The sequence below is a fragment of the Watersipora subatra genome, chromosome 1, assembly GCF_963576615.1.
Source record: "Watersipora subatra chromosome 1, tzWatSuba1.1, whole genome shotgun sequence".
NCBI lineage: Eukaryota > Metazoa > Bryozoa > Gymnolaemata > Cheilostomatida > Watersiporidae > Watersipora > Watersipora subatra.
The window spans coordinates 27,958,460-27,979,957 of NC_088708.1; the positions used below are offsets into that span (position 1 = coordinate 27,958,460).

Genomic DNA, 21,498 nt, shown 5'->3' on the forward strand with positions numbered 1-21,498 from the left:
CATTTTTCTCGACGTCCAGCCCATTTAAACGTCATGTAACATGCTGCGAGCAATTTTAAATAGTTTATATACCTTTCATAAAAAACTGAAACTATTTTACAGGCTGGATTTAGATAATAATGAGTTTTAAGACACCCATCTCTATTATTCTAAATCGGACTAAACATTCCCAACTTCCGCTCCTGAAAAAGCTAGGTTTCGTCACATATTTATGGGCGGAGCTTGTAATGCCGATTGTGTTGTTTTTGAAACGGATATTGAAACGCTTTAAAAAAGCCTAAATGACTTTGAAGGTTAGTGGACTAATCTTTATTTTGAGTACAAAATCGGAATCAGCGTGTCTGATTTACCTAGAAAACATGATAAAAGTTGTACGTGACAGTTATGGTTTAAATCATACTGCGTATTGCAGCTAAACCAGTGGACTATGATTGCGCTTCCATGCTTTGAATGGGTTCGGAGTTGCCCGCTGCCGATGAACTCACATTCATCCGTTTCAACAAAATTAGAGTTACGCTATAGATCTTTCCAAGATTCGTGACATATCACTGAAAACAAAACTTGTCAAGGTAGACTCACTTTCATGTCACGATCACTTTTCAATTCATGCTAGTCAACTAGTTGAGCTAAATAAGCCAGGATGTCTGATCGCAAATTTTGAAGTGTGATGAAACTTTTTTACTACCACTAGAAAGAGTTAAGTCGAGTATTATCGATTCGGATCCATCAGCAGTGAGCTTTTCTATGATGTCGATGTACTTTCACAGAGAATATATCTTCGCAAAAATTTAGCGAAGCGAAACGACGTCAAATGCGTTTGGATTTTACTGTTAATATGATTCAGAGTGGAAGCAACTCCAAACCTATTAGAATCCTGGAAACACAGTGTATGACTACCCCTTCAGCTAGTTGATAAATTTGATTATCTTGAAACGCAGAATGCCGGTAGCAACAACTTATCTGTAGCAGAGTTACGTGTTTATCTAAGATGTAAATTAAGGAATATGATATGGCCAGAGTGGACAGCAACAACCATGTGTGACAAGAGCTGACCGCATGGCTGGTAATACCGGTGAAGTGTTCATATTTAAACACAACTTTTCAGGAAATGCGTTTAAAATATGAACTGTTTGACCTCTTGCATAAGAAATAAAGCACTAACAATATTCCCACCTCAGGCCACAATTATGTAAGAGTGTGAACTTTGCTGTGTGAGCAATAGCAAAACATGTAATATTGGTTCCTAGGCCTAATATACGTTGATACATTAATATAAATACTAAACCTAATCCCTGATATATACATATACATAATTATTATACACATTAACAATAATATTCAATCCATTTTGTGAAATGCATTCTGTGGCATATTTTTTCAATGCAAAGCGACTTGATGCATTCAAAAGCTATTTTGTAGCTGTCCAAAGTTCACACCATATATAGCTGTCGCTTTAAAGCATAATTTTTTGGTGCAGAAAAACCTACCAAACGATCACCAAAAAAAATATCCAGCACACAGAAAATGAATGCAATAGAGCCTTCATATAAACAATTACAGACATATTATAAAGAGTTTGAACTCAAACGCCTGTCATTGCTAACAAGCTGATTAAGTCAAATACTGTATAGACAATCTTTAGAAAAGCTCCGAAATGGATTCGTGCTAATTAAAATGGTAAATATTTTCATTTTAATAATTTAATTTTAGTTCTAATGAAAGAAATTGCAAAGACTAACTTGTCTGCAATTCAGTAATTTCTACCTTAACCATAATAACATGTTTTGCCCTAACACCACGTATTATAACACTAACACTACGTGTTATAATAAAAACTACTCACGTATGAATATTATAGGCAGACTTGAATAGGTTAAATTTGCTTACCATTTAATAAGTGCTATTTTTTGTGGCATAATTTAAAACTTGAAAAATTCAAACATACTTAACTAATATATTTAGTCAGAACATCAAAAGTCTAAAAATATTGCAGTACTTAGACCAACCTGACAACACAAAACAAAAATTAATTGGTTTGTTTTAACGACTCTTTAAGAAGGTATTGTGTACAGTGAAGGCTCCTGGGGCATCATTAATCGGCTAGACTCAGGGCAAAAGATCAGGATTTAGCACAAAATAACCATACTTTTATGATCTTCTAAAAATTTTTCAAAGTTTTTATGAGCTTCTACTCCCTGTATATGTAATTATACTCTCTGAGCAATCGTGCCACTTCTCCAAGCATTTTATTGCCAATAATTTTATTCCAAACAGCCAACCATATAACTACAGGTTTGTCAGCCGTTAATATACCTTGTTCCAAAAAAATATCATCACAACGATCAGAATGGAGGAATTGTCTAATGTGTGCTTGATATGATCAATGCTTCTAGAGGCTTACTTCCTGTTTGACCGTGCCATGTCGAACGCAACATATCGTATCTTGTGCTCATCCTTCATAAATTGATTCAGATAGGTGACAGTCTTAACAAGCTCATCCCACAGAACACTTTCCCTCCTCCTTCGTTCACGTCTCTGAAAATGTCAGGAATCATATAGCTAGCATGCCCGGCAGCACCACAGCCTGGCAGCACTACAGTTGACCAAAGGGTCACTGCACCTGGAAGATATTAATATTAGTTTAGCGAGGCATGGAAAAACCCTCTATCAGCTGGAAACTTTCAGATAACTAGAATATTTCCTGAAGTAATTTCATGAGCTAATTATCTATGAGATGGTAATACATCCACTCACATGAGTATATATACAGGAGAGCATGTTGTGAATAAATAATATTGCATCTTTAAAAAAACAGCAAAATGGTATTTTGGCAACATGGTATAAATTTTCATTTGCCTCTAGTGTATAGTGTGCAAGTAAAATGTGAGGCACTTGCTGGGACAAGAACATCATTGCCAAGAGTGAGTCAGCCAAAGATATGAGAATACTAACAGGCTATATGATGGAGACAGATAATCTGCCAGACTTTTATAACTTGGCAGTAAAAACGACGATGAGTTGAAATAAGTACCAGGAAATACATTGTTATCGCCTAAAGTCCCCATAAAGTCATGTAGCAAATGAGGTAAAAAGTAACGCAACAAATTTATTATGCAGCTCAAGGCTGAGACAACAGATTTACTCATGTTCAACTCTTCCCAAGGTCAGAAGGGTCGCCACATGGTGAGTGACCAGAAACTTCCAACATGGTAAACTCTGTTTGGGAGTATCAGGCGAAACTGACAACTCGCTACTAAATGCCTCGATTTGCTTCGAGCAGGAGCAACTAAAGCTCGCAATAGATTGGACAACCTAGTATTGGCAAATGCAATAATCACATCACCTTAATCTTTCACCAAAATCGTGATACGAAACACAACAAATAAGACACTTATATGTAACTAGCTTATGTTAGAAATGAATGAGATGGAATCAAGATTACATTTGTTGACATTTACTATTTTAGCCAAGCACAGATGTGTCAGTTTTATCTCACCAACTTAAACCAAAATGTTCGTTTCGTCACAATGCATCAACGATAGTACATGACAGGACACGGAAGAGGCAGAATAATGATAAGTTTTTTGGTTCAGTTCAGAGTTGTGGGGTTAATCCATGCAAATTTTGGTTGTTTCGTTTGAGATATGAACACTTTCGAAAATTCGATTCGGATTTCCGCAGGGCCACTCCTAAATGTGCCATTTATCTTGCTTGCACACTCTCGATACAACCGAAGATCTCTATGCAAAGAATCCCACTTCTTTTTTTACTCTCATGAATCTACATTTCAGCTAAAAAGTTCACCTAACCTAGTTAGGTCTGTGTACATGCTTTGCCAATCAGTTTATATACAGAAGACTACAGTGATGCTAGACTGAATCACGTCGGACTTCCAATATACTCAACTTGAGTTACAGCCGGTGATCATGGTTTGTAAACATTGACACATTATAAAAACATCGGAATAGCGATTAGAAGAATTATAATCGCAATGTTCTCAGCGATGCCACAAACCTTTGTATAACTAGTGTCAACTAGCGATACACAAGTGCGATGTCATGCAGATGCATGACATCAGCACCATCTTAGAGAAATTGTTTTGGTTCAGTTTGTATCACTTGTATATCATTGCCGAACTCTACTAGAAGGCAATGAACTTTTTGTAGTACTGCAACAGTAACCCTACCATAACAAAAAGTATTTTGTGACTAAGCAAGCAAAACAGAAACATTGAATATGTAACTTGGTTAACCACTACCCAACCAGTGGGAACGACTGGAAAAATAGAAATGTTGCAAGAAGTATTATGAAGGAGATGCTAACATGAAAGGCAGACCTGCATAGCCTCTACTATTCCAGAAAGAGTCACTTAGCGAACATCGACAAGTCGAACGTGTGAAACACAGACCTGTGAAATTACCAACGGAAGCCGCTTACACTATGTAGCCTAAATATAGGAACATAACTCTAAAAGTAATCTAACAATAACGGAAGGCATGTTGCCATTGATTTTTTTTATTTCCTGCTATTAATGTTGTTGGGAATCTATTTGCTAGCGTTAGGAAACCTGCTGTTAAGGGAAGGTGTGTCATCAAAACCCAACTAAATTCACTTGCAATGAAAACATTGGGTCAGCGTGCAGTATTTACACAGCACACAATGTTTAAAGAAAAGGTACTGAGGCAGCAAATGTCACTGACTGAAAAAGGGCAATGAACATCTACATCTCGGAGGATGGAAATCAACTAGGTACTTGCTACCAATTACATAACTTACAAAAGATACCCTACAATGACAAGTTTCCAAGGTCACCAAACTGAATTCTCAAGTTTAAAGGCTAATGAACAGTAATAGCAAGAGCACTTTTTACTTTTCCGCCGACAGCCAACTCGAAGAAGCTTGCAAAGATGCGCAATTATTTTTATTATGATAAACTATTAAAAGCAACGGGTGACTTTACTACAAGTACAAGAAAAGCCTGCGAACAAAACCTTATGATTGATGTATATTAAAAGAGGCAATGCTGCGTTTGAGACATTCCTGCGGCAGTCTATCTACCCAGTGGCACTACAGCCATGAGAATGGGCGTTCATGTGTGACATGCTTGATAATGGATGATGACACGTAGTTAGTAAAGCTCGACATAGCTATAGAGCCTACGCTTCATTGGCTATGTAGAACGCAGACGAGATCCACTGCAAACAAGGTTATCATTTATATCTCAAGAGCTGATAAGGATACATACTGGAGAAAGCTATTCTATCGAGCGGCAAAGAGTATTTGACAAGCTTCATAGGTGGTGTCTTCCAGTTGTTGCTCATCTTAGTGGTGGCCTTTATTGAGATGGTCGGAGAGACTGAAACAGGTACGGCTGATGCAGCCAAACTCACGGATATAGAGATGTCACCAAGCAAAGATCAACAGGTACTTCTAGATTGTCTTTTCCAATTAATCAAACCGGCCGGGTAAAATATCTCAAGATATCTTCCGCGGTGCAGACGGTAGAGAACAGCACAACAACTAAACTTGTATGCAAAGTGTTCTTTTTAGCCAAAACTGTTGATTAAAGGATCCAAAATTGACTTTTTAGTCAAAACTGTTGACTGATAGATAAGTGAATGAGTAAAGAGGAGACGTGAAGCTTACATGGTACACATGCTATTTTGGCTAATATTGAAACCCGTGACCTGTTTGCTGAATGTTCGAACCATATGATTGTCACAATTTTGGCTTAAACAAATGTTTACATGCATGTAAGTTCGATGAACAGCAACAACACATGCCAGCACAAATGCAAAGAGTTGTCTGCTATATTTATAGGTAATATCGGGTAAAGTTAAATACGAAACAATTCTTGATATTTTGTAGCCATCGGTGAGCAATTTTTGACAATATAATTGAAAGTCATTTACCAAATGATAATCTAAATTTGCTAAAAGCATTCACTGATCACGTAGCAACTGTTACTATGACTGTGAGTTGTCACTGAGTAGAAGAGCAGAGAGAAATCATGTGATTTAGTTGATAATTTACCCAAGCCTCGATTCATGGTATGTGATGCAAGGCTGCAAGCGTGCTCGAGGCATTAGTAAAACTTATGGATGGATGCCAAAACCTTATGTGGCCATAGGCTTTTGTTACCTAATGCTCTGGTAATTGCAATGGCATCTTCAAACTTCTTTTATGACTGAGCTGATAAGGGTCATGTTTATACTTCGTGATCGCTGACACTAAACAGCCGACACTATTTGGTTTTTGTGATGAGAGAAAATATTTTCTCGACTTAGTAATGATAAATTGTGTCAAACATGAACCCGATATTCTAACCTAGTCTCCGTAGATGTAGTAGTGCATGTGTAAATATCTACGCTTAGAGCTAGTCTGATAGACGTGCATTGTGTGCATTCTCTTACAGCTAGCGATGGTGAGAGTTATGGTGAGTCGGCTGTATTAAGTGGCTCGGTCTGATGCTAGCAGACACACGCAGGCTGGTTGAGCTCTCCTGGCTGTCACGCGGCCGTAGAAATTAATGCTTTGAATTTTATTTAGAGCAAGCTGTAGAAATTTTAAAGATGAACTTACAAAATTTAGTAGATTATATCAGAAATATCGGTATGTTTTTATCAGTTTTTGAAGTTTGAATTGATCTGACTGCCGGTGTATTTTAAGATGAAAATTGACAAAACTTGATCGAGTTAAAATGCTCAGATCAATCAAAAGTTCTATTATGTCTATAGTTAGAAAGAGATGAGAGAATACAGATGCGTAACGTTAAAACACAATAGCCGATATCAACTATAGCAACTAGTGGCATGTATTTTTTAGTATGTATTTTTCTTTTGAGGGTTTTAACCGCGATCAAGTTTTGTCAATTCTGACCGTGAAATATCTTGGCAGTCAGGTCATCTCAAACATCAAAAACAATCGCAAATGATAGAAAAATACCGATACTTTCTGATAGAATCTACTGGAATTCTGTGTGCATTCATCTTTAAGAGATGTTCCTGAATCCTTTTCCTACCTGCGAGTAGTTCGGCCACCCGCAAAGATGTCATTTTTAACAACATAACAATGTTGATATACTTACTCAGAGAGAACCATACATCTACTTTTCAATATTTTATGGGCGGGAAGTGAAGGAAGTATATGAGAGCTATTGTACTCGTGTCATGACTGTCCCCTACACTAATCGTACTAATAGGCTCACGGACAAGCTAACAGAATGACTGATGCACTCACAATAAGAGCAGGACCACAATAGACACCATCTGTCAATAGCAGTTGATGATTTGTATAGATGAAAGATTTGTTACTAAACACAAGCAAATGAACTGACTGAGTGGTGAATAGAATAAAGTTTACTGCTAAGTTTTCACTTAGATTGCGATATGTTGGTTGTTCAAATTGTTTACAGCATTCCTAGCATTCGTATGAGTCACTATTTCTTTCAGGATGACGAAACAGGATTCCGACAAGATGTGGAAAAATTATTATTATGTCCGGTTTGCCATGAACTCGTTACTGACCCAAGAAAGCTCAACTGCGGTCACTTCCTCTGCTTTGAATGCGTTCAACTTTTAGAAGGTAGTGAAATGATTGTTTACAATAGTGCCTGATTAGATTCTGCTGAGACAAAGTGTTTAGAAAATCCATAAGTCCGGAAAGGGTTTAAAATTTTTAGAGGTATTTAACTATTTATTAAGTGTAGCAGTAGGTCTTTGGTTGGCTTCTTAACTCTATGATCAAGTTTAACACCCAATCCACCCCATTATCAGGTCCTGTGCTGTGTTATAACCGTTTATAAAATGCCAAGATTTGAAAAATCCTCAGGAAGTTTTGCAAACATGTAAGCCTTCCTCAAATAACAAAAAAATCGTCTTTGCTGTCAATCGTCATTTCGTTCTGTTGTCATTTCATCAATCGTCTTTGATTTCTGCATGCTGTAACTATCACTTCAAATTTTTGAATGTAGTATTCTGCTCACGCACCGTGACTGCACTTTCTCATGCGGTGAATAAGTAGATGACTGAAAGTACTGAAGTACCAACTGGGTCATGAGTTGACGTTTGTTACAATTGCATGTATGTACACAGATAAGTTGTTGACTCTTGGTGCTTACACTCTAATCGCATACGCAGACGACTATTTAACCAGCACTAAACATTCACCTAGGCATATGCCGTCACAATGTTATCTCTTACTTTATTACCTGATATCTGACACCGGCCCTAGATATAATAAAATGCTGGCTACGTGATCCGATTGTAATGAAAAACACGCTATGAATAAGTGTTTCGTTTCTTTGCTTTAGTTGATGAGGCGATCGCTTGTCCCAAATGTTCGTCCCGAATGACAGTGCCTGAGTCAGGAATAAAAGAAGATGAACTAGCTGCTCAACTGGTCCAACTCTTGGCTCAATTTCATGCCCGTACAGAGAAAACACAGGTTGGCCACCATAACTTCTTTTCTCTTTCACTATCGGTCGCCTTGATTCTCGTTGCATTAATCATATTTCAGCCAATAACTGACGGTTTGTGTGGAACAACAATGCATGAGCATGACCTTAGCAGAGACTATTTTTCAGTTGGGATATTCACCTTACTTAATCCTCTTGGACTGGTATACAAGACTTAATTTATAACAAAGCTACCATGACTACCAAGCTGCAAACTTTTCAAGACAACAAGAATACTTTTTCAAGACAGCGTTGTTGAAGAATTTTTACAGAACTAAACCTCGTACTTTTGAAACAATTTATGTTTCATTTGAACACATTTTGACTTTGCAAAAACTAACTGAATGCTTGATAACTATAAAACTTTGCAGAACATTTAAGCTGTCAGCCACAGTATAGTAGGCCTATTTAAAGCTGGTCAGTTGCAATTTTAAAAATAATATTTCTTCATTCTCTAAGGCTTTAACCACTAGTGACTCCATTCCCAGCGAATATTCATTCAACTTGCTATACAGTTAAAATCTATCTTATAGAACGGGCAATCGCAAGTTAATGGATGCAATAAATACATGGATGAAGAAGAAGACGACTCTGAATCCGACAGTGATTCTGATTCTACCTCTGAAAACGAAGAAACGTCAACGGAGGACGCTGACGACACTTTACCTGACGCCAAGGCTGATACCCCGCCAACCAGCGGGATCAGTGATGTTATAACGGTGAATGCTCCGACCGAGGCTCTACCTGACGCAACCGAAACACCAGCGCCTAGCGCCGACAAGCCACAAATGGCGCCTACTGAGAATGTAGAGGTACCAGAGATAATTTTGGATCCACCAAAAGATTATCAGTCACCGGATGAAGAAGGTCCTGATAATTCAGCACGTTCCGATTCCGCGACAACGGTAGAGCTACAAGAGTCCGTCAAAGAGCCAGTCGAGCATTCTGAAGAGACAGACAAGATAAAAGAGGAAACAAAAGATGTAGATGAGCCAGACAGGGTGATGAAAGCATCGGAAATGAAACCATCAGATGCTGTCGCCTTAGGCAACGAGGCCTCAAAACAGTGTGAAGAATGCAGCAGCACAAAGTGTACCTGCAACATACCACTAATGGTGAGTGCAACACCATTCCATTTTAAAATATTTATGTGTAGGTTGTCATATGCATAGTGAATAAAAAGACAAACTCCATCGTGTTTTCTGCTTTTAGAAACCGCCAACTTCTAATGGCTCTCAGCTGTCGATTGAAACAACCACCTCCAACAGCCCTTCCGAATGCGATGAAACAGATATACCAGTAAAGAAAATAGCAAAGTTTTCAGTTGCATCAGCGAGCAATATCGAGGTGGCAAATCGCAACAGAGTCTATGTCACAAAATGGTCATACGATGACAAAGGCAGTGTGGAAACCTATGATTGCAGCGGCAATAAAATCAAGTTTGTCCACGCTAAAAATAGTAGCTTTGGTGGAATTACAATTAGCAGACTCGGCTTCATCTTCGTTATAAACACTACAAAAAATCGAATAGAAGAGTTCAGTGGTGCAGATGGAAAAAAGGTAAAAGATTTCAAGCTAAGTCTGTGCGCAGATGCTTATGCCGTAGATATCTTGCCAACTGGAGAGGTCATAGTTGTGGATCAGGAGAAGAACAGAGTAGTTATCTATCCAAATGCAAAAAAGAGTAGTTCTCAACCAAAGATACTTAAAAATGAACTCATCAAAAACCCACATGATGTAGCAGCCTGCGCTGATGGATTTTACATAACTTGTTTAGGAAGCAGATGCTTGCTAAAAATGGATTTAGATGGAAACATCGTTTGGAAGCACAGCGGGCAAGCTGATGACTCAACAAAAGAATCTGGAATCTTTCACGGTGTATGCACTGACGAGTCGGGCAATGTCTATGTTGTTGATCGGGAGAACGAAGCTGTAATAGTGTTGACCAAAGACGGAGAGCTCAAGGGAAGAATCAGAGTAAGAGAGAGAGCTTTCAAAGGTCAAAGGCCATGGTTTATATCCGTACGCGACACTATCCTGGCTGTGCTTTTTAGCCATAACACAGTGAGAACGTACCAGTTGGTCAACTGAATCGCTGCCAAACCGAGGAGATGTGATTGATCTACAAGTGAATGTCAAGTGGCACGCTAAGGCAAAGCTAGAGAGTTTCGCGGAAATACCGTTTTCCAATCGCCATAGAAACTAAAAATGACATTTTGTTTACCCTTCAAATATTTATTGACACGAATGATTTTTATTCCTTAGCTAGCGAATTCACCAGATGAACTGGCTTTTAAGCATTTTGTGCTCCAGAACATTAGCCTAGTAACTCTTAATGCATTGCGCAGTGTCTTGGCCATTGACAGTTTAGATTATTTTCGCCAAAAACATGCAAACAATTTTTTAAAAAAACTACAAAGGGCATATTCAAAGGTGGACGATATTTGTAGTCATCTTGGCACTTCTGATAATTTGTTCTTCAAATAATGAGTGAATCTTACTTGTATAATATAGCATAACCAGGAAGGCCTTTTCTTTTAGTCAGACCACAAGTTGACCAATTTTTCATTCACCCTGAAAGATGAACTTAGACAAAGGTTTAGTAGATCTTATCAAAAAGTACCAGTATTTTTCTATGATTTGCGATTATTTTTGATGTTTGGTGTGATCTGACTGTCGGGATATTTAAAGATAAAAATCGACAAAACTTGATAGCGGTTCAAACGCTCAGGAGAACAATTTGAGCAAAATTTGTTGTCACTAGCTGTTATCGATGCAATAGTTAATATCAGTTATTGCGTTCGAGTTGCAGCATTATGTGTCTCTATTCTGTCAGTCTCTTTGCAACTATCGAGGTCATAATCTCACTTGCAGTTGATCTGAGCATTTTCGCCGCGATCAAATTTGGCGATTTTAATCTTAAAACATCCTGACAGTCAGATCACGTTAAACATCCATAACTATGATAGAAAAATAGCGATAATTTCTGATCGTTAAATAATTAAGCTCATCTTTAACTACCAACATATTTAACAATTCCTAAAATATTTATTACTTAAAAGTCATGAGTAGAATATAATATGATATCTAACCTTGACCAAACTGAGAATAATGACTGGTGCTCCATATCTTCTTAATAAGTTCCGAAAATGTGTTCCTGCTATTCCTCCATAAGGGTCAGTGAAATCCACTATAAACATAAATAAAGGAGTCATCTTCCCTCACACACAACTTATGTATAGTATTACAACTCCGAATTAGTTAATAGCTATACATTTCACTTACATGAGATGGGTGGTTTGGACATAGCTTTTGCCAAATCTTGTGACCAGAATAGAGGTATGGAGCCTCTAAGTTGAACAAAAGACGTGAAGGCAGTCGCATCTAATGATGTTTGTGAGACATCATGGACTATCTGCTCCGTTTCAACTTCATTGGCCGGGTAGCCCTAGCATGTAGACACTTGTAAATAAACATTTGCATACTACAGACGATGTCAAGGACTATTAATAAGCTGTTAGGCTATTAGAGAGAGGTTTGAGACCACCTATGTTATGACAGTTTATCCAGGTTTAGCCTAGATCATCAAACAAACATCAAAAAAACCTCCCTAGCATTAACAAATTATTTCCATATACAAGTAGATTTGCACCCTGCTTCTTATGTTCTCGACAATTCTTTGACCGCAACATTTCTAACTTTTCAAACCTATAAAAAATGCTATGAGTGCGACACAGCAATAAGAGGCAACTTCCATTTTCCTGAAGTACTAGACTGTTTGCTTGACTAGCTGTCAAAACCATACTTGGAGAAGCCAAAAAAGATTATTTAGCATTTGAACAAGAACAGTCATAAAGAACAATCTGGAAACAGTGTCTGGTGTAGAACAGGAAGACAAATCTCAACACCATAGTTTTTTAACCCTACAATACCTCATGTGACATGGATGTAACAACAGCTTACCATAAATGAGCATTTAGGTGCAACTTTTCTACATAGGCCAGAATGAGCACTCTTTTAACTGCACAATGAAACCAAACTTTATTTAATTTGTTCGGAAGAAGGCATGTGGCCTGGGGCCATGTTTGTTTGGTTCTCTCCAAATATTGAAGTAACTTAGTAAGCACACAAGAACTATCGAGCTGTAAACACCTTAATAGTTAGTGTAATAATCTACTAGTGTAAACTAATGTACAAATATAAAGATACCATTTTTGCTTTGTATTATAAAATTTATGTGTAAATTGATGTAAATGGAAGTGAAACATGGAATATCATACTTAATTTTCACATCTACGTACAGTAGGGTTAATGAATGTGCAGCAGATCACATCTGCAAATTTACCTTACTTAGATAATTCAAAAAGCTACCTTTCACTTAACACTATATTTCATCTTTCCGATACAATTTGCATAAGCTCTACCATCTGCTTGCATACATGACATCCATTACATACAGAAGATAAGTGGCCATAGCAAACTAAACATAGCCTCACCATCGTGTTGCAGCCTCTTTTCATAAACCTGGTGCCAGCGTATTGCGAGGAGCGTCTGGAGATCAAGGTGATGTAAATATGACGGCCAAAGACAATCATGTCTGCAACCATTACAAGCCTTTATAAAAATCACTATAGATATTTTACATTTGTGAGATACTACTTATATATCTAAATATTTATTACAGCATAAGATAATCTTTACTATAATAAGAGCTGCCTTCTTCCGTCTGAAGCCACGGCTTGAAGTCACGAAAAATATTGCAATGTACGGGATTTATACCGGTGACTTTCAGCTTGTTAAACCAGCACTCTAACATTTGCACTACTCAGCTGCTTATTGGTAATTTGGAATAATTGTATGTATAGTTATTACACCTGAGGATCTCTCACAGACGCAACACTGCAAGGATACATAGACTATATATTACAAACAGCTGAAGAGACAAAAGATAAATATTATTCAAATGGATTCTACATATTTTACTTGCACTGTTCATTTTCAACAAAAAGCACTTTTTAGCAAAACATAATCGACCATTATATTTAAACCGACATATCATATATATTATGATCGATTACTATCACACAAAAACAAAGGTATAATACAGAAGTTAACTTTCAGTATTCAAATCCAGCATAAGGTCAAAACCGAAAGGCTTGCTTCTATAGAAACTACAGCTTTATATAAATTCCTTAGTTTTTCTTTTATAGCTTTCTTCTAGAGAGTATATGATATCATAGAAGAGGTATATGATATATTATATCATATACCTCTTCTATGATATGATATATCATATACTCTATGATATATGATATCATATATCATAGAGTATATGATATCATATCCTAGTGATATCATAGAAGAGGTCTCAGAAAGCTAATATACATATAATGCTGCGTTGTAAGATATCATTCATTTACACGATGCTGACAATTCTTGCTAGCTGCTTTGTTTATAAATCCAACAGCTTGATTGTACTAAATGATACACACCAGTATCAAACACTCATGATGTACAGAAGGTTACAATAGCCAGCCTGTCATTTTCTGGCAGGAAAAGAATTTATATGATCTTTATAGGATTTAGTTATAAGATTTAAGATAAAATATTTATTTGACTGATAAGATGCATAATGCTACCTACTTAGGGCTGTATCTTTTTTAGGAAATCTTTTAGAATTGTGATCTTGTTTTAGCGACTCCAAGTTTTTCATTTGCAAATAGTACTTACAGTTTAGAATACAGATACATAATACAGAAAACCTTGAACACAAACATGAAGCACTTACATGTATAAATATAAATGCTATAATTACATGAAAAGATAAACTTGAATTACCTCTCAGTTGTCTACACATCAGCTGCTGCAGACAGATGTGCCTTAGACTCATTGCATACAAACCACTTGTACGATTCTTAGTACAGTGTTTACTAAATTTACTAAATACTAAATGACTGAGATTGTTATTGATATATGACTGATATTGTTATTGATATACGACTGATATTGTTATTGATATACGACTGATATTGTTATTGATATACGACTGATATTGTTACTGATATACGACTGATATTGTTATTGATATACGACTGATATTGTTATTGATATACGACTGATATTGTTATTGATATACGACTGATATTGTTATTGATATACGACTGATATTGTTATTGATATACGACTGATATTGTTATTGATATACGACTGATATTGTTATTGATATACGACTGATATTGTTATTGATATACGACTGATATTGTTATTGATATACGACTGATATTGTTATTGATATACGACTGATATTGTTATTGATATACGACTGATATTGTTATTGATATACGACTGATATTGTTATTGATATACGACTGATATTGTTATTGATATACGACTAGTATTGTTATTGATATACGACTGATATTGTTATTGATATACGACTGATATTGTTATTGATATACGACTGATATTGTTATACGACTGATATTGTTATTGATATATGACTGATATTATTATTGATATATGACTGATATTATTATTGATATACGACTGATATTGTTATTGATATACGACTGATATTGTTATTGATATATGACTGATATTGTTATTGATATACGACTGACATTGTTATTGATATATGACTGATATTGTTATTGATATACGATTGATATTGTTATTGATATATGACTGATATTGTTATTGATATACGACTGATATTGTTATACGACTGATATTGTTATTGATGTATGACTGATATTGTTATTGATATACGACTGATATTGTTATTGATATATGACTGATATTGTTATTGATATACGACTGATATTGTTATTGATATATGACTGATATTGTTATTGATATACGACTGATATTGTTATTCATATACGACTGATATTGTTATTGATGTATGACGTATGTATTTGAGAAGCGTCAAACTGAAGTTGGTATAGTGAAAGTTTCACTTTTTTCGCTTGAGCAATCTTCGATAAGGTTTGTTGGATAATGGATATTTGAACTGACAAAAAGGGTGAAACAAACTTACTGACTTGCGAGAGAAAACCATGAATAAGGTACACGATCCAATCATCATGAATCTGCTCTTTGACCGGCTCGAGGAGGTACTTGTTCCAAAGAAATTGCTCCAGTGGTCGCTGCCGAACTAATGCACAAAGAAAACAATGTGGCAACTGAACAATGTTGTAGTGATTGAATTCTGAAAGGCACAGGCTATGAAATACATACATAACTCATCTAGTTATTGGTTGTTCAACCACAATCCTAATGGGAATACGACTCCACATGGCTAAGGTGTAGATAAGATATTTGGACCAAAATTAATGTACAATACCTTCTGAATGTACAGACTCAGGTGGAGGAGGTATGTTTGCTGCTTGCGTTTGGTTGTATTGCAAGGAGTGTGTCAAGTCATAAGAGTAACTGCAACATATAACATTATGCCCACAGACGCATTATACATACACATGACATTATGCATACAGACGCACATGTTGAGATTACCTTTTGATAAGACCACACATCATGACCAGGAATGGTTAATATATTATCTCAGTCATCACAGATGTCTGCAGTAACAATTTACCTGAAATAGAAGTTGTTGGAGAAGTCAACATTTTCAAACAGTTTGGCATATCTACAAATAAAAGTAAAAAGGAAGACAACTCCAACAATAGGCTTTCGTTATAATTATCAACTGCCATTAAATATTGCTTAGGTTTCTAAAGTCAGAGTTAAGAGCAGAAGCAGATTTGTGAAAGTGAACCTATAGGCTCCCCGTATTCTGATATCTGATTCACTAATTAATCGGTTTGCATACATTAATCCTTCTTCGCTGCTTCAACTATTGCAGGCCTTTGGTGGCCTTCATTTGTATATACCTAACAATACACTGTCAGTTTCATCTCTAAGGCCCGAAAGTGAGTGCACAGTCTGTTGATATGAAAATCCCCTAGCGATAAGCTGGTTGGTGTCATTAATAAATATGGAATCTCTAACAAGGATAGCTCAGAAACATTTTTCAACTATTAAATGAAATTTGACCATTTCTGATCCATCTACAGAGAATCCTCAATAAGCGCTTTTCATCATTCTAGCCTATCAGTCTATCTTGATGCTGATTGGCTTATGAATATTCAGTCTTAACTATGCCTCTTTTATTTTCACGCCAGTCACACCTTGCCATTCAGTTCTCATTAATCTCTCACGGATTTCAGTATTGCGTATATAATGTTCCATACAAGCACGTCACGTGTACAAGTACATGTAAGTAAGTACATGTACTTACAGGCGTAATAAATGAGAAAGTTTAAAAAGCAGTTTAAGAGTTTTCAAGCATTAAAATGATGACTCATACTTTTAAAAAAATGGTTTTTATTTCACAAAAATTCCCACTCTGGAAGAGTGGGAATACCCTCTGTCTGGAAGAGTCTGAAGAAGTCTGGAAGAGTCTGGAAGATGGGAAGATAACCCTCACAAAGTAGTAAAGACTACTGTATGCCTTGGCTTCAACTGACAAACTCTTTACAACGCTGACACATAAAAGGCGATAAAACATACACAGTTAAGGCTTTACTGACGACCGCCTCAACATGATGTAAGCAGGTATTTGACTCGACACCAGAAGTAATTTCCAGCATATAAAGTCAGAAGTTCCTCAAAGCATTCCAGTTTTATATATGAAAATTAAAAATGGAAATTAAAAATTTGCAAGCATAATAAAGAATAAAAGGTAGGTTAGTGTAAATTTAGCCTATTCTCAATCAGAGTGAGTGTCATGTGTCTTCATCACAGCATCTCCAACCCAAACCTTTTGAAGACAAACTATACTTTATAAAAAAAGAAGAAAAAAGGCTTATAGAGTTATACTGTTACAGATAAACCTCGACTCGCAATTATTTCTACATATGAATTTTTTTACATGCAATGTAAAATTTGACTAATTAGTTGTACCTGCATTTGAAGTGATTTTCAAATAGCGATGTTTAAAATTTTTTGACAAATTACAATTTTCTAAGTATAAAGTTGACAAGAATAAAAAACTAAAACATAATAATGCAACTATATGTAAACCTAAATCATACCTAGCATGAGAGAGTAATATCTGCTGCATACGTTGTACACTTACTTTACCGCCAAACCTACGCATTGCAAAACCCACACTTCCATTCATGTGTCTGTAAGTTAACATAATTATAAAAATCTCTTTTTATAGATTATTTATTATCCAGAAATTTAATAATCTAGATTTTTTACACATAATTTAGTTTTTACATCCAGTTTATTACATAGTTTTGTATAATGCGTGTAATTTATGTAATTACCCGCAGTGTTGATTAACAGGTTACGGTAGGTTTTTGGGCTTATTTTCAAATAATAATGATAATGGAGCAACACTGTTCAACAAACAAATATAGGATAGCATATTTATATTTTCTAGCCACAAAACCATCTCCCTATCATAACTCTATGAAATATAATGACCAGTGAAGCAAGGTGAGAAGTGGCGTAGGGCATCACAGAATCCTATATATACATTTAATGAGACAGACTTTACTGGTCAGAAGGCTACCAAATGACAAATTGATGGGAAAAGAGAAAGTCTGTTTACAAAGTGGCAGTAGAAAATGGCCCAAGCTAAGCAGCATAATGCTTTTGCAGTTACCTTAGTTCCTCGGGTCTGGTTACTTTTTCAGTAGATACATAGATCATAGCGGTCCCCTCAACCTTATAGATAACATGGCTACCTATCATAGCGACCTTCAGTCTTGAAGTTACTAATATGAGGTAATATCCTTCAGTAAATCGAACGAAGCCTGCAAAACAACATGAGGTTAATGTACCACTACAGCCACTACATGTACCACTACAGTCACTACATGTACCACTACAGCCACTACATGTGCCACTACAGCACATGCTCAGCTATTTGCATGAAACAATGTGATGAAAATGAGGCAGTCACTATGTTATAGAAAATGTTTGAATACTAACAATAACACACACTTTGTTTACAAAATTATCTTGTTTGTTTTATGTTTATTACAAAGTATTAAAATGTATGCAGAAATAGAGAGTCTTGAACATACAAAGGTGCAGACACAAACTCACAAGAAGCAGAGCGCATCTTTCAACAGTGAAAAAAACTTTACAATTTTTTTTATTTAGAAATAGATTTTATGTGATTAATTCATCATATTTGTGTGTGTCATCATTCCCTTAACTAATCCATTAAAAGGAAATAATTTTTCTAAAAGCTAACAAAGTACATGCTCAAATATGAAGCAATTTGCAAACATCAAAATATCACAAGTTTTTTATAAAATTTTCTCCATGTAGCTGCCATATAGTCTACCAGTTAAAACAAGAAATTATAATTTCATGTTATTTGGCAAATTGACAACCTTCACACATAGCAGTTACAAGTCTATGACCCTTTTTAGCTTGATATCCAGAATCCACCCAACTTGGTTCCTGAGTGAGATTAAGCAGCTGACTTTGATTATGATTACGATTGGTTAAGATAGACTTGAATCGGTTAAATTGATATTATCTAGCTATCTACAATTTCTACTAGCTAAGGATGGCAAAATTAAGAATATTATGCCATCCTGGTATGCACAATTTTTCTAGCCCGTGAACCGATCAAACTGAAATTTATTGCTGCCCTAAGTCATCCAGCACTAAAAAAGCTAAATGTTTAGAAAAAACAAAAAGTTAACATGATTATAATTAGAAAATGTCAACACAGAAACAATTTTTTGACGCAGAGTGTATCATCTAATAAATTAGCTCCTCTGTACAAATGCATGGCATTATATCTGATATATATTCTTCTGTGCCATCAGTGTTATTCATTAATTAATGGACTCGTTCCGTTCGAACGCTTTTTGTGACAATTAATGAGACAAAAAATCATATGTCATTACAAAAGGTATATATATATATATATACATAAAATAAATAGTTTAGAAAACAGGCTATACTTATCGTTCAGCTACAATTCAGTTTCAAGGAAGTGGTTTCGCGTTTCAACAGACTGAACTCCAAGAGTACAAACTATTCTCTAAATTATTTACTACTGATTTAGCTCCATACTTTACGCTGAGCATTCATTAACTAAGTAATTACTTCACAGTTATTAGTCACCTTCTCTGATTACTAGTCATATTTAGGGATAACAAATTGCCTTAAGTGGTTCAAACAAACTACATATACTGTATTATAGATGATGGACTAATGACCATAATGCAAAATGAATTCGGAGTTGTTTTCTCCGCGCTTCAATGAAAAGACAACTCTAAATAAAAATCTGTAACTGTCAATGACACTGCTATTATCACAAAGAAGTAAACTAATATAGATTTTGCAGCTACTACTATTGTAAGAATATTTGATATGGTGAATAATAAATACTATAAAATAAAACAGCTTCATATATATAATCAGCAAAAATTTGTGAGTCACATTTACTGGCCAGTCAAAACGTTTTCCATTCACAAACATTTATTTGTTCAGCCTCAATGTATCGCTCATCTTACCTGCTAGAGAATATCCAGACGCAATTTTCTTCATTTTTCGTTTCTCATTTTGACTGATCTTCTGCAGGTAGGTTCTGGCTTCCTCCATTGTGTAAGTTCGCTAGAAATGGAGCAAGAAACTGAGACACTACACGGGAAGCATTTTATTTACTAATAGATACCTTGTTTAATTTACAAATACTTCAAATCTTCAAAGCGCTTTAACCATTCACTTCAACTTGTCTGTTTAAAGAAAAAATCCTGCAGGTGAGTGTTGTGATAGTGCCGGCTTGAACTGCTACGAAGTAAAAAGAGCGAGTCTTCAGACCCGATAACACTATGACATTCCTCACTATTACCTCATCCATGAATACAAGCAGCATTCTCTAGCAGGTTCTCTAAGATGAAGCAGAAACAGATGCAATTCAAAGATATAGTAGCTAAACCTGTTTTAAATGTTTTGAGAACTTAAAAAAAGGTAAATAATAGAGGCTTAATAAATTCTTACCTATAAAAAAGCAATAAAATAAATTTTAAAAAGTCGTTGCATAATTGCTTTTTTCTGTGAGAAGCCTGAATGATAAGTGTGAAATAATGTAATATACAAGTATACACAGTTTACTATAAATAACAGATCACAGATGAAAAATATGCAACCCAGCTATAACTAATGCTGGCAAAAAAAAATTATTTTTTGTTACTGCTTTTGAAGCCTACCGCAACTTGTATGACAGTTTTGCTTTGAAAAGGGTACAATTTATAATTCAAAAGTACCTCTCTTGATAGTCAGCTATATCTTAGAAAAAAAAGTAACCAGTCTTTAGACAAGGCAGTATTATGATGATATTATAGTGTCACGATATGTAGCATATTTGATCAGATAATATTAATCAATGTTTAACATTAAGCTCAAGTTTTCAGTAATATTTTGCAGGAGTCAACTTCAAAACATTTAATTAGAAGCCTGAGTCAACACATCTTCAACTCTCAAGTTCCACTAAGTTACAGCAGCCGCAGTTTGGCTTCTGAATCAGTCTGTTGATATTAAAATACTTTACATTAGACTCCAGCTAGCGATTCTACAACTTACCATGAGATCCTGGATGACCAGCTTCTGCCTGTCATTTCGATTGATTTCAAGGATCCTGAATATCTGCTCCGTCTCATCAGAGCCAACCACATAGAGTGTCTAAAAACACATCAAAAAACAGCGTTTGCCACAAACAATATCAAAGTAGCTTGACCGTGAGTAAATTGAATCAAGGATATATATCTCTCTCTCCTTTCCTTTAATGTCTAATGAAAAGCTGAACAGTAAAGTGTTATACCAAAAAGTTTAGATGAACTTTAAAAAAGATTCTGGTAAATCTCTTCTTATCTAACTTGTAAATTATTGTTATAAATAAACAACAAAATATAACAAACAACAAGCTACATTTGTTAGAGAAATCTTGTTTATTTGCTGGTGTGAGTATTTCACCACAGATATTGTATGCATATTTACTGTAAACC

The 21,498-nt window shown here is 35.6% G+C and overlaps 2 protein-coding genes across 2 annotated transcripts in view; one reads left to right on the forward strand and one right to left on the reverse strand.

The window, feature by feature from the left end:
• The window catches only part of LOC137408416 (polyphosphoinositide phosphatase-like), a 37,374-nt gene that overhangs the window by 12,092 nt on the left and 3,784 nt on the right, over positions 1–21,498 (reverse strand). The window contains exons 3-12 of the mRNA XM_068094943.1: positions 21,077–21,175; positions 20,008–20,107; positions 18,132–18,282; positions 16,053–16,103; positions 15,801–15,889; positions 15,495–15,611; positions 12,952–13,052; positions 11,741–11,903; positions 11,548–11,645; positions 2,402–2,535 (exon numbers count right to left, since the gene is read on the reverse strand). Of these exons, the coding sequence (XP_067951044.1) occupies positions 2,402–2,535; positions 11,548–11,645; positions 11,741–11,903; positions 12,952–13,052; positions 15,495–15,611; positions 15,801–15,889; positions 16,053–16,103; positions 18,132–18,282; positions 20,008–20,107; positions 21,077–21,175 (1,103 nt within the window). The remainder of the gene's footprint in view (positions 1–2,401; positions 2,536–11,547; positions 11,646–11,740; positions 11,904–12,951; positions 13,053–15,494; positions 15,612–15,800; positions 15,890–16,052; positions 16,104–18,131; positions 18,283–20,007; positions 20,108–21,076; positions 21,176–21,498) is intronic.
• LOC137408434 (uncharacterized) lies at positions 5,183–10,981 on the forward strand. The gene is made up of 5 exons (XM_068094965.1): positions 5,183–5,424; positions 7,452–7,584; positions 8,312–8,445; positions 8,989–9,570; positions 9,668–10,981. The coding sequence occupies exons 1-5, from the start codon at positions 5,344–5,346 to the stop codon at positions 10,544–10,546; spliced, it is 1,809 nt and encodes a 602-aa protein (XP_067951066.1). The 5' UTR covers positions 5,183–5,343; the 3' UTR covers positions 10,547–10,981.

What these genes read in the sequence shown, in the direction of transcription:
- LOC137408434 (XM_068094965.1), top strand. Translation starts at nt 5,344, where the DNA reads ATGGTCGGAGAGACTGAAACAGGTACGGCTGATGCAGCCAAACTCACG. An exon ending in ATGCGTTCAACTTTTAGAAG is followed by an intron (nt 7,585 to 8,311) that starts GTAGTGAAATGA and finishes TCTTTGCTTTAG; the next exon opens with TTGATGAGGCGATCGCTTGT. An exon ending in CCCGTACAGAGAAAACACAG is followed by an intron (nt 8,446 to 8,988) that starts GTTGGCCACCAT and finishes TCTATCTTATAG; the next exon opens with AACGGGCAATCGCAAGTTAA.